The sequence below is a fragment of the Electrophorus electricus genome, chromosome 8 (genome assembly GCF_013358815.1).
Source record: "Electrophorus electricus isolate fEleEle1 chromosome 8, fEleEle1.pri, whole genome shotgun sequence".
In the NCBI taxonomy this organism is placed as follows: domain Eukaryota; kingdom Metazoa; phylum Chordata; class Actinopteri; order Gymnotiformes; family Gymnotidae; genus Electrophorus; species Electrophorus electricus.
The window spans coordinates 9,426,228-9,439,680 of NC_049542.1; the positions used below are offsets into that span (position 1 = coordinate 9,426,228).

A 13,453-nucleotide genomic window follows, 5' to 3' on the forward strand; every position below is an offset into this window, starting at 1 on the left:
TATTGACCAGTTTACGGTTGTTTTATTGCAGGCTACAAAAACTCACTATAACAAATGTCTAGTAGACCAGTGATTATATGTTGGTACATATTGTACAACAAAACATTTACACAGTGGATTAAATACACAATTTTGCTTATATAGTAAGCAAATTTATATATACCTTCACAAAGTCTTGGCACACACAATAATTACATAGAAAATTTACAATTTCCACAGTACAACACTGACTTCTGTCATTGCACAAAAATACAGAACACATCTGAAGCATGACTGATGATTATATATTCTCTGGAACTGCTGCCAAAATTAAAGCCTCCATTACTGAGTTAATTGCCATTTTTCTCTAAATTCAGTTTAGCAGAATTAGTTTAATTTACACTTCTGAATCTACATTAGCAACATAAGGACATTCCAGCTGTCATTCCAGAAGTCATGCCCTAAGCAAAATTACTCTTGTTGAATTAAGATGGTAAGGGCTTTTTTCCCCGTCCCTCTTATCTGTTTTGGTGGTAGTGCACATTAATTGCAATAGGTTTCCTGGCCTACTTTGGTTTCATTTGAAAGTTTTCAACAGAAAATGTTACTATCTTGATATCAGATAGAGCTAACCCTAACACTGGGATTACATAGGATTACTGAAACATATGAAATCCAATAAACAGATCTAGGAGTACATGTCTAAACACTAATCTAAGACCAATTCCTCAAACCCAAATTTACTCTTAATCGGTGTTAGACACAATGCAAACCGGTCTCAGAACAGCATAAAAGGACATTGCATACCGAAGCCTATCATTCCAAGATTATGAGGAAAGAAGGGAAGTATACTTTCCTAAACCTTTCTGTCATCCTCTGTGTACAATAACAGACTTTCTGTTCAGCACTGTTAAACCCAGATCCTCATGTACTACAACCCATATATATTATCAAAAATATACTAATTTATGTTGGTCCATCTTTCATTTTATTGTTTATTCATCATGGCTTCATAGGTTCAAATATTTACATTTAAAATATACGCATTTTATCAAAAGTGACAAAATATAGACTTTAATGAAAGTATTTTAACAGACAGTGAGGTCCTTACTTTGATAAAGATTCTTGTGGTTGGCAGTCTTTTTTGGCATGAAAGAAAACAGCTCACAAAGCACCCATGCAAGTGTGTCTAGCCTCATTAAAGAAAAGGACACGTATACTTGCCGTTATACAGTGCAGACCACGACAACATTTCATCAAAACACTTTAAGCAGGCCTTAAAACACAACAGCTACATGGCAAGTCAGAGAAGATGTGATGGTGGGAGTTTTCTCTTTATGTAAAGCTGAATCCTGTGAATTATGGTAATATATATGCAGAATATGCTGCACAAATATACAATAATAAGCTCAGTAAAAAGAAATGTTTTTACTTAAACTGGCTGCATTTTTTCAAGAAACATGGTTATAGGATCATGTCGTGAAACTTGACATCAAACCTACCTTGCACCTACACTCATTGGCCACTTTATTGGGTCTACTATCTTACAGGTGCATTTAGAAGTATTTAACTGTATCCAAGCTCACTACGCACAAATTGTAAGTCACTCTACCACTGTTTTATTTCCAGCCACAGGACTACTGCTTTAACAGATATTATTTGCATGGCACATCATTCTCAACACAGCAGTGAGAGTAATAATAGTTTTTGCAATGGTATGAGGGTACTAGACACAGCAGTGTAACTGGACCTTTCACACATATACAGCATTCCTGTATACAGAAACTGATTGTTGATGCATAGATGGTGGACATTAACTGTGCATTGCAACAAATGGCCTATAGCCTCTAAAAGAACACCTAAAAGGTGTTTTTAATAAATGTGCATTCTGATGAAAGTTGGTTGTGAAGTAATATGTTGCGATATTTATTAATAGATCCTAGCTGTTTTGTGGTTATTTCAGATATGTCAGTTACCATGACCTTACCAGTATACTTTGAACAAAAATGCTAATGTTGCTAATAGGGTTCAGTGGTTAAAAGTTATTTATTGACAGCTACTAAGAAATGTTTCAGTTCTTGGACCTGTACAAAGGATATCACTTGCATACGTTTATTGATGCTACTGGGTTCTGTCTGTTCTTAGCAACACTGGCATTTTTGGTGCCCATTGGAATGTTACAGCTATTGGAAGCTGTGGCAGTGTGGAGGCAAGGAGAGCCAAGACAGAAATCCTGTACATTATGTGCAAGTGTATTAGCCCCCATGTGTCAGCATTAGCATTCATTTGTCTCTTCCTCATAAATTGATTGTGCAGAAAAAAACAGGTTGCTAGTGCTGTAGGGCTGGCATATGAGAGAAGCATCAGAAACAGCCAAGAGCACAATAGTGCTAAGCAAGCACATTTTGTGACTTTGATAACAGATATGAGAAACACTTTTCTAAGACTTAGCTCCTTGCAATACCCTCTAACTTTCATTCCATTGGTCATCTTGGCTCAGATAACAATTCTCACAACAAACAAAAAAACAAAAGATTGAGGAATGTTTGTTTCCTCAGCTTTTATAATAACAGTGAGAATGGAGGGTACTAACATCAACTAGTTTCTTTTTTAAGTGGCAATGTACCACATCACAAGAGGTCAATATCGAGATCTCTGACAAATTCTGCGTTGACATGAGCATCAGCTTTCTTCAAGCTTTAGATTGATGGACTTTCTCATTGACTGTAGGAGCAGACCCAGCACAGGGAGAGGTCAGTTAAGCCATAAGACCCAACCCTAATTGTTTTCAGTGTAGTCACATCGATACCCATCTTTTACCCTCTGAGCCCACAGGCAGGCAGTGGAGCAAAAGTCAGAACTGAATCACAATACTAGTAAAGCCTTAAGCAAGTTACATTTCATTCAGTGTCTGTTTAGCATTGTGTGAAGAAAACAACTTCTAATGCAATGTGGCCTCTCACAAATTTTAAATGGTGCTTGACAAAAGTGTGCATGACTAATGCATGTGTACAATTTTTCCATATTTGGCTGAACTCCCAGAAAAGGATTTAGAAATATGCACATATATTTTGTACAGGCTGCCTCCTAAACAGCCTTTCTCACTGGGTTTGCATGCTAACATTAGTCCATAGGGTCCTGGCACAGGGTACAGTAGGCCATATCTTCACAGTAGGGCTCTACCTGGATGGTGGTGCTGTAGAAGCCAAACTTGGTCTGCAGGAGCTCTGTGGCTTCCTTTAGGACACTCTGAGGATCTGCATTTTCCTCTGAAATGGACACAAAAAATCTATGTTTACTGTAGATAATGGGCTTACAGTTTCTGCCCATTCTCAGATCTCTACTTAATTTTTTCCCCAAAGGACACAAAAAGTACAAATAAAGTAGCTTAATTCAAAGATTCTATAAATACTAAGTGATGTTATTGACGTGATAAATATAGTAGCATCTGTCAGTCACTTTATTAGCATTACCTGTATCTTTAATTTAGATATTACAGCAATTTTAAGGTCTGCCATATACAGTAATTAAAGTACAGGCAGTAAAACAAATCTGTTGAAGTTAACCGGAGGTGTCTCACCAATCGCCACATGGACAGAAAGCAGGGTCTGGCTAATGGTTAGGCCCCATAAATGCAGATTATGCATGGCCTTGACAGCTTTCAGGGACAGCAGCACCTCCTTCACTGAGTTAAATTCAATTCCTTTGGGTGCCCCTGAAGACAAATCACATGATGGCATGTGAATTAACTGAATAAAACATGCTAAATAAAAAATAGGTGAACTGGATCCAAAGCCTGATGGCAGATACTATACAGTTTCATTCCACTTCTCCACTTCTCCACCTACCTTCCATGAGGATACGGAATACATCACCCAGGATGGTGACTGTGGTCCCGAGTACAAACACAGAGAAGAGGAATGTGCAGATTGGGTCAGCCACTTTGTATTCAGGCTGAAAGAACAGAAGACAAAAAGAGGCTATGCAGTCAGTAAATTGTGGAACAATATTATGGTTATTATATATTTCTAAAATTACCCGAAAATAGATTATGATGGCTGCCACCATCACTCCAAAGCTCTGTAAGAGGTCACCCAAGACATGGATAAATGCTGCCCTGACACTGGTGTTTCCATGGCTACCCAGGAGGCTGTGGGAGTGGCCATGGCCTATGGGGCTTATTCCATTTTCATCGATCTTGTGATAGCCCGAGCCATGACCATGGAAGGTACTGGAGTGGTGTAGGATGTATGCCATTCTACAAAACAACAATGCAATCAGAACCACCATTCTCAGTCCCAAATTCTGTCAGCATTCCCTCTAGGTAAACTCTTCACAGTTACCTGCCAGCCTTCAAACTCTCCTTCAGATAGAGTCATACAGAGAGAGTTTATTCCACTCACATGATGTTGACCACAACAGCACAACCCGAGGTGAGGAGCATAACATGGCCCTCAATCTCATAATCATTCTTTACGATCCTCTCAATAGCAAGGTACACCAGTATCCCAGTAACTATCCAGATGGACATTACGGATATCAATGCTCCCAAAATCTCTGTGAACACAACACAAGAACACTGTCTCACCTATGTGCTCACAGCACAAGTATTTCAGATGATCTTTACAAACTGAATGCAGTTATGTAGATAGACACCATTGGAACTTCTGAGACTTGGTTGACATTCTCTGACTTGGCTGACTGATTGTAGAAGCAGACCTCAGTGTCACCAAAGCATCACTTTACTGTTACTAATGTCACACTCTTAGAGACATTCACCTGATCTGTGCCACCCGAAGTTCATGATCTTTGTGGGAGGTCGGGAGGAGATCCACAGGGAGAACACGCTGACCATCATGCTGCCAAAGTCAGTGAGCAGATGAGCCGCATCTGTCATGATGGCCAAGCTGTGGGCAAGGTAGCCACCTGTAGGAATTGGGATATACAGACAGACAAACCTTAGACTACTGACACAGTCAAACCATAGACTACTCTCTCTCTCTCTCTCTCTCTCTCTCTCTCTCTTTTTCTCTCTCTCTCTCTCTCTCTCTCTCTATATATATATATATATATATATGTGTGTGTGTGTGTGTGTGTGTGTGTGTGTGTGTGTGTGTGTGTGTGTGTGTGTGTCTGTCTGTCTATCTATCTAGCTATATATATTGTCTGCTATATGTTATAGGTGATATGTATTACATATGTTTTTAAACTGGGGCATTGCCATTAGTGTAATCTAAGACTATACTTGACTATAAATTTGATCACATTTAAAAATCAAAAATCAAAGTTTAACGATGATAAGATTATATGTTGCTATTCTTGGACTGCTGACTCAAAAATAGTACTTTTAGTACTGAATAGTACTGAACTACATGGTAGATCTTTTATTCTCTCAATTTAATAAATGACTGGTTGGCTGGCTGTGAGCCTGGAGTCAATACAATGTAAAATTGAAATTTGTTTTGTATTATGCCAAGACCCCATTTTTCTTGATCAAAGCAGACATTTTCCACTAAAATGCACAAGTCATATCCACATTAGTTGGTAAAGGCCAGTGAAAATAATGAGCTGCCAAAGCAGATCAATTTGAAGAAAACCTTTATCTTCTGGTTAATTGGTTAACCTTTAACTTCTGGTTAACTGGTTAACCTTTAACTTCTGGTTAACTGGTTAACCTTTGACTTCTGGTTGCTGTTTTGAACTTCAGATTGTACCCCCACCACCCTTGTAGATCCTCTGTTCCTCCAAGTCACCTCTAGTCAGATATTGAACATATTATATTGCCTGTGTGGGCTGTATCTGAGTGGGTACACTATTTCATGCAGCACTACAGTACACTGGCTATTCTTATTTTCATGACCTTGGAGAGTGCATTTTGCATTGCAAAAGGATTGGAGGGCCAGATTGGCTGGAGTAATGAATATGGACTTCCAGGTTAATGAGGTAGATTAGACATATTCATATATTTTATGTATGTTGGTATTTCTTGTGAAAGCAAAGTGATTGTTATAAGGACCTTAAAGCAACATCTTAAAGAAATTAGATATTTACATAATTAAATAATTTACTATGGCTACCACAGTCATGGAATAATATTTTATATCATGATTATAATAGCATATGGACATTGTTATAATTAATAACATTTATAGAGAGGACATCCTTCAGGTGATGTGTATAAGGAGGTATAATTTCACAGCATTTTCAGAGTTTAACAAAAGAACATGACACAGATATGTGCTTTTTTTGATACACCACTCTGCATTGCACAAATGTTTAAAAGATGTGTGGTGGGTAATAAAATTTGCAGAAACATTCATTAATAATCGCAGCGTCCTCTTTTGCAGCAACCTATGAAACCAAGAATCCCATTGAATCCCATTCATCCAACTGTGGTGTGCTTACCACACATCAGTGCAGCTCCCCTTTTTTTGGTAAGGCACTCACGTCTTTGTGTAATGTAGAAGCAGTTTCATAGCTTGCTGCAACTGTGTGTGGAAGACAATACTATATGTCTATGTGACCAGACAATGAACCATATCTTTACTTCCTGCCACACTGGAGTCAAGCACTCGACCATGCCAAATGCAGGCCTGCTGCTAATGCAGTAACACTTGCATCTGGCTTAAAGGAACAATCTCTTATAGGAAGGAACTGACTACATCTTTGCTTTATTCTATTACCATTGCAACTCTTTTCCACTTACTCAGCAGACATTCTTAGACCTGACAGGCATCAGCAGATGTGCAGATGACAGCAGCGTTGCAATTGATTGACCTGCCATCCACTCTTAAGTGCATGGCTCCTTCCCCAATAGGGAAATCAGCATCCTTATTTAGTGTTGATGGCATTCCTTAGCATTTACACATGTGAAATAGTCATTTCTCAACTTACTTCATGCATCTCATGCAAGGTCTAGCCACCACACGGCACTTTAACAAAAAAGAGCATCAGTAAAAATTGGAATCTAACGTGGAAGATGTTGTTACCAGCATAAATCTGCATGAACATGTAAGAAAACATGTTGGAAGCATTCATTTGTGATTTTCAACAACCCTTCCCTCTGAATGTTTTGGCTCTTACCAATGACTTCTCCAATCATGAAGACCAGGCAGACTATGGAAGCAACATACAGCTTTTTCTTAGCCACTAGCTTCTCGCGGTTCTCCTCACATACTGCTTTGCTTCCGTGGCAATGGGCTCCAACAGGCCTCTTCAACTCAATGGCCCCAGTGGAGTCCCCATTCTCAAAAGGCAGATTGGGGTAGCTTTCTTTGGAACCAGGAAATTCACTGCAGAAGATGAGACATGGATCATTTAGATTAGAAGGCTGATTAATTTTTTAAAAGAATTTGCTACATAAAAATGATCCCCAACCTCACAAGCCTATAAAACATCTGATGTAAATCAGGCAGAGATTATAAAATAAAACTAAAAGCTTGGATACCAATGTCAGTTCAGTTACTCTTATCTAAAGTGCAATGCATCTTTCCATTCAGATGAGTTTATCACACTGAAACCCAAAAATCATGCCACTATAGCTTCCATGAGAACACAACAGCCAGACCATTCTCATGTTCAGAGGGGGCACGTATCACAGTGAGAGTCAATCAGCTGGGGCTATAGCTGTTGATTGTGTTGTATGGGCCCTCTCTCTGCTGTGTGCGTGTTAATGGTACAGTGGCTATGATGAGGCTAATGGCGTGGAAAAGCCCAATCACGGCTCAGTGGAGATAACTGACTCTCCAACCCCCTAGCTAGCAACATACACACACACACACACACACACACACACACACACACACACACATCAGACCATCCATCTTGCCCTCATGGTCTGAAAGGAAGCAGCCATGTGGAACATGCAGTGTCTGTTTAATCATCGTACTGGGCAAGAAGCAAGCGATCTGCCAGGTCCCCTCCCACTCACATACACCCACGTCCATACATCCGAATGCACCCTTCCTGCCTGTGCCTTTAATCTTGTGACAATACATGTGTATTCGGTGTATTAGTCAACTGCAAGGGTGATTTCCATTCCTCAGCTCAATGCAAACCTCATCTTTATTATAAAAGCCTTATTGGGAGAGCTCTGGGAAGAATACAGTGTGCTTTAACCCCATAACAAAAAATACTGCTAAAATTAAAAGACAAATGAAAAAACATATCATGAAAAAAAGCTGCTAGAATGTGTAAATTTAGATCAACAGTCTCACAGAAGAAAAAACTGTAAGGTCTATTCTTCAGATCAGGATATTGCAGAATTCCATAATGCAGAATTCCATAGGCTATTATTTCACAGCCTGTCTGAGCATTTTTCACATTTTGCCCATGTCTGCCACAACACTACTTCTGCAGACATTGCACAGAAAGATTGAACTGCTGTGGGTCTAAGCCATTTTTGGAACTTTTAATATAAATATACAAAATAAAATATGGTCATGGGTCACTTGGGGGGGGGGGGGTCAGAAAGCTGTGTTTATCTTTTAAAAAGACCAAACAAATACAAATGTTTTATTTAAAAATGACTTTTTCCATTGAAATCCCACATATTTTATTACACTTATCTTTTAGTGTGAAGACTCAAAGTGAAACTATAATGACACTTGAGAGAGTTCCATAAAAACATCAACTGCAAAAACATCAAGACACAATAAACTAAGCTTTAAGGTGAAACTGATTATTTTAGTTAGTGAGGCAGTCTTTCAGCTGCAATCCCAAACTGCATATGTTCACATTTTTAACACATCATCTTTTGCATGTTTTAAAAAAACCGAGTCATCAATTTATGGGCTTTTGCTTACATTCAGCTGCTCACCATTAAATCGCTGATCATCCTTATAGAACACACTCTTAAATATAAATACAAGATAATATGCATCTTCCACGGTAAAAGTGGTTTACAACCATTTGTATCTTTGTGAGATAACCAATAAAGCACATTTACATCTGTGAAGCCATCCCCTTGAAACCTTTCAGTGGCAGGGTGTGACCCCAGCACAATCCCTGCCATTACATAGGCACTAAATATATCATTAGTAGCCAGTTTGTTTTGATGATAAACTTGTAGTTATTGGTTGTTGTTTTAAAAGACATTATGAATAAAAACGTCATTAAAATACCCTTTACTGACTCAATCGTTCATTGTTTTTACAATGTTAAGAAGCATGGAAATGCTGTAAAGTTTATATTTAGTTAAGCAGTCTACGTTCATTAACAAATGTTTTTGAAAGCCCCAAGAAATTAAACATACATGTATTAATATCCACCGTGTCATCGCACATTAGAATAAGGTGTCCTAAACTTATAACAATAACAACAATTTATATAAAAGCTTCCACTTTTGGGGTTGGGCTAGACTGTCACTTCTAAAATTCGGCCATGTTGGAACAGCAAATATAAGAGGTAATTATGATTTCCATAAATGCAGTTTCCGCAACTGCGGTTGTATTGCGCCGAAAATTAGTCTTCAGTGTCAGTCAGAAAGTAAATATCGAATAGTACCACTAGGTTCGGGTATTCTAATACATGAGAGGAACGTCTCCTTGTAGCCTCGAATTTCAGGCTATATAATATCCTCGTTTGTAAGAACACACACTAGTGAGTGCTGTGCAGCGGGATTAAATCGAGAACAGCGTTTGGAGAACTCTACAACGCCAGATCAAATCGAAAGGGTTTTGCATAACATCTGAAGGGTGTTACGTTCGGGCTATAGGTTACAGCCTCTTTTGAGGAATGCGTGTTAAATATGTATTTACAGTTCTGTAAGTTACATGAATCAAGATAGAAAAAATTACTGTGATGAAGTGCCTATTTCATCCTTTTGACTAATTTCAGTAAGCAGATCTGCTACATTAATGATTTATTAACTCCCACAGAGGGACTGGGCTTGTCTTTAACAACAATGCATTTTTATAAAGTTTTAAATCGCTTTAACACGGTTGTTTCTTTTCACAGTTTCTCAATACGATATGATCAAGTATTTCTTTCTTCTCTGTGCAATTGTATTCTTATTCATAGTTCTTAAGAAAAAAATATAAGAATTCACTGTGGAGAGTTCGTCTTCATGGGGCATTAGAGGAGCTTTCTTACCATGTTTCTTCCTGAGTTTCATGTCAACTCATAACAGCCAATAATGCCTATAAAAAGTCTAAAATGTGATACAACACCGAAATGTCCAGAATTACGAATTTTTTAACGCTATGTGCACTTCGTACTATGATAGAATACTAAATTATTTTATTTTGATTGTTATTTCGAATTTAGGAATTTATGTTTTTGCCAGTGTTTCTTGGAGATATTGTTTCGCTTGAATAACAATTGCCTCGGGGAACTCATCAAAGTTTACCGAACCAATCTGTCAAAAACTGTCCAAAATTAAGTGAGTCGTAGAAATGAATTTTCTCACATTTGCTCATTCGTTTACTGAACCAGATAGACGCTTAATGATAGTTGTATTTATAATTAGACGTCTGAAAATTTTTGATTTATTATGTCATCAGGATCAGCTGTTCAATGACATATAAGTTTTGTTCATCAATTGATCTGTTGTGATGATAATGTGTGTATGGTTAATCTAAGACCTCAGATTACTGTCCGTGCTCCTGAAAATTGATTTACACATTGCAGTAATTCTAAGTGCATATCTAAGTTTTAAATCGTGCACTTATAAGGCAACAGTCCATGATTCATACTATGCAAGTAAATCTGGATATCTTTAACTCTTGCTCTTCCAACGATTTATTTAGTCTATTTATTTAGCAGGGCTATAAAAATTAAACATAGACCTATGTTTTGTGTTTATTTTATAGATTAGACTACAGGACATCTCATGGAATAAAGCCTATTGATTATTGTTTCTTTGTTTGTTTGTTTGTTTTGGGTGATATTTATATGCAAGCATTTAACATGTGTGAGAGTGTCAGGCTGCAACCTGGAGTAAAGTTTTCTGATCACATAATAAGCGTCAGTGGGTCTCAGGCTTGTGCTAAATTCCCCGAGGTCATTCGTCAAGCAGAGTCCAAAATCAAGTGAAGCATGGAAACTATATATATATATATATATATATATATATATATATATATATATATATATATATATATATATATATATATATATATATATATATATATATATATATAAAATGTGATAAACAATGGCTTAATTAATAGACTGGTTGAATATGCGTCACGTAAATAATAATAATAATAATAATAATAATAATAATAATAATAATAATAATAATAATAATAATGACAAACTATACCTTTATACCAAAATATAAATAAATTGCATAAGTTAAGATATTTATTACAGTTTAGTGTCCAAAATTTGACAAAGGCAACTCCACGTCTGGACCCATTGGAATGTGCTTATACACCAGTTCAAAAGTATACTGTTCACGCAGAAGAAAAGTCCATATTTACCTTCTTAGTTTTAGGGAATACATTTTGGTATTTTTTTCGTTAATAAGATGAGATTTCTCCGAATTCGCTGGCGGATCCATGGTCTTGACCAGCTTCAGGTGCCTTGCTGCTATAGTGGAACGAGTAAAAAGACGTACCGTAATTAAAAATCACCACGTTTTATATTACGAAATAAAGAATCGCCAATCCATTTTCATAAGTGAAACGAAATAAATGTTATCAACTCCCTCGAAACCGATTGTCGGGAATAAAAAGTGGGAAAACGCAGTTGGCATGCAGTCATTCCTACGCTGCTCGTGAAACCAATGAATGCGCTCCTGGTTTAGTTGGGTTTGCTGCAAAATCCTCCGCTGCCGTAGGAAGGGACGCACGTGTCGACGCAAAATAATAAACCCTGATGCCGTTTTTGAATAGCACCACTGCTATCTGAACGTAGCCGGAGTGAAATGTCGCCTACACGGAGCCACTGCATATTCATTGGCAGCCTGAACGACTGTCTACACAGTGTGGTTTGAGCTTTGTTTCAGAAAATGTTATTTTCAGAATGGAGTTTAACTAGACTAATGTATTCTACGCCTACACATTTGCAGAATGTAACTTGTATGTAACTTGTACAAAGGAATGATTTTATTATTGTAATAAAATCACATTTTGACAAATGTTTTTATGTCAAATTGCATTCATCACAAAGGATATACCTCGAATCGACAGTTGTCATATGTAACAAAATGCAGACCAGTTAAATGGAGGATATATTACAACAATCTACATAAACTGATAAGATATGGGCAGCTCTACATGTATGACTACATTTTGAATGTCCAAAACTCTTCATTTCCACCACAGACCTGATTTAAACATTGTGTGGAGATTTAAGTTTAGTAAAGTTGGGTAACGTTGCAATGTGTGATATGTTTTGAGCTTTTGTAAAATAAAATTGCCAAGGCTTGTTTAATTAACTATGAACATTTTTACGAATGGATGGGAGTGGTTATTACCAAATGTATATACTTTCCACTGTCATCATTTGAATAGCCTAGATGTAGTAAACTTGGAAATGGGAACATATTTTGTGTTGTAGATTTGAGCCTACGTGCATGGCCATGTATATGTATTTAAGATACAGTATACACGAGGAGGGAATATTGATTAAATAAAATGAATAATATTCACCATAAATCTGGTTTTAATTCTAATTGTATGGGAGACATGTTTAGTTTTACTGATTTTTTTAAACAAATGTAATAACTACACCTTCTAAACTCTGTCAGAGAATTAACTCCAACTCTTATTTGACTTATGATCAATCTGGAATGCAAAATATTTTCGCTAAGATCTGTTTATGCACTACTATCAGAATATTCGTCCACATTTATTATTTTAAAAAATACGTTTATGGATATTATCCGAGTGTTATCTAGTGTTATAATAATAATATGATGCCGTATTTACCGCCATATAATGGCAAACGTATTGATGACGTACTTCCGTTCATGCGTTAACGCGGTCTAAAAGATGAAAACATGGCAGGGACAATAAACCAAAGTGATGTCCAAATGCAGCAAAAAGAAGATGGAGATGACGACGAGCGGTCTATGTCCAGATCTGACAGGTGAACGCATTGTGCCCTGATTTTGTTTAGATACTCAAGTATTTTACTCGATAGCAGCAATGTCCATAAAACGCAGGTTATTCATCTTAGTAATTAAAACTAGCTAAATAGCTAATACCACATAGGTAGCGTTAGCTAGCTGTAACCAAACGGGACCTAGTTTGCTTGCTAGCTTGTTAAGCTAAGCTTTCTAGCTTCTTACAGAATTGTTGGCTAGTTAGCTAGCGTCGCTATCTATCTTATTTAACTAAATGTTACAAATCTGAACCAGCAAAGTGTGAACCATAGACTGTGGTCTGAACAGACGCAACCCATTGAAGTGCCGACGTATTTATCTACATTGCTAAATTTTCATCGCTCATGTTTTGTAGCTGGGCTAACTTCCAAAAATAGTAAATGTTGCGTGGCGTACGACGAGAGCAAACACGGTTTTTTC

General features: G+C 37.3%; 2 protein-coding genes across 5 annotated transcripts in view; one reads left to right on the top strand and one right to left on the bottom strand.

Moving 5' to 3' along the window:
• The window catches only part of slc30a2 (solute carrier family 30 member 2), a 13,851-nt gene continuing 398 nt past the window's right edge, over positions 1-13,453 (bottom strand). The window contains exons 1-9 of one of the 2 annotated variants that reach the window (XM_027000422.2): positions 11,695-11,745; positions 11,406-11,514; positions 7,063-7,271; positions 4,759-4,905; positions 4,383-4,536; positions 4,018-4,237; positions 3,828-3,933; positions 3,560-3,694; positions 1-3,248 (exon numbers count right to left, since the gene is read on the bottom strand). In XM_027000422.2, the coding sequence (XP_026856223.1) occupies positions 3,103-3,248; positions 3,560-3,694; positions 3,828-3,933; positions 4,018-4,237; positions 4,383-4,536; positions 4,759-4,905; positions 7,063-7,271; positions 11,406-11,485 (1,197 nt within the window). In that variant the 5' untranslated portion in view covers positions 11,486-11,514; positions 11,695-11,745 and the 3' untranslated portion in view covers positions 1-3,102. Of the gene's footprint in view, positions 3,249-3,559; positions 3,695-3,827; positions 3,934-4,017; positions 4,238-4,382; positions 4,537-4,758; positions 4,906-7,062; positions 7,272-11,405; positions 11,515-11,694; positions 11,746-13,453 lie in introns of those variants that run through there. The other variant, XM_027000431.2, reaches the window with a different exon arrangement.
• The window catches only part of si:ch211-243j20.2 (uridine-cytidine kinase-like 1), a 20,665-nt gene continuing 20,133 nt past the window's right edge, over positions 12,922-13,453 (top strand). For all 3 annotated transcript variants that reach the window (XM_027000394.2, XM_027000403.2, XM_027000413.2), the window contains exon 1: positions 12,922-13,017. In XM_027000394.2, coding sequence (XP_026856195.1) covers positions 12,929-13,017 — 89 coding nt within the window. In that variant the 5' untranslated portion in view covers positions 12,922-12,928. The remainder of the gene's footprint in view (positions 13,018-13,453) is intronic.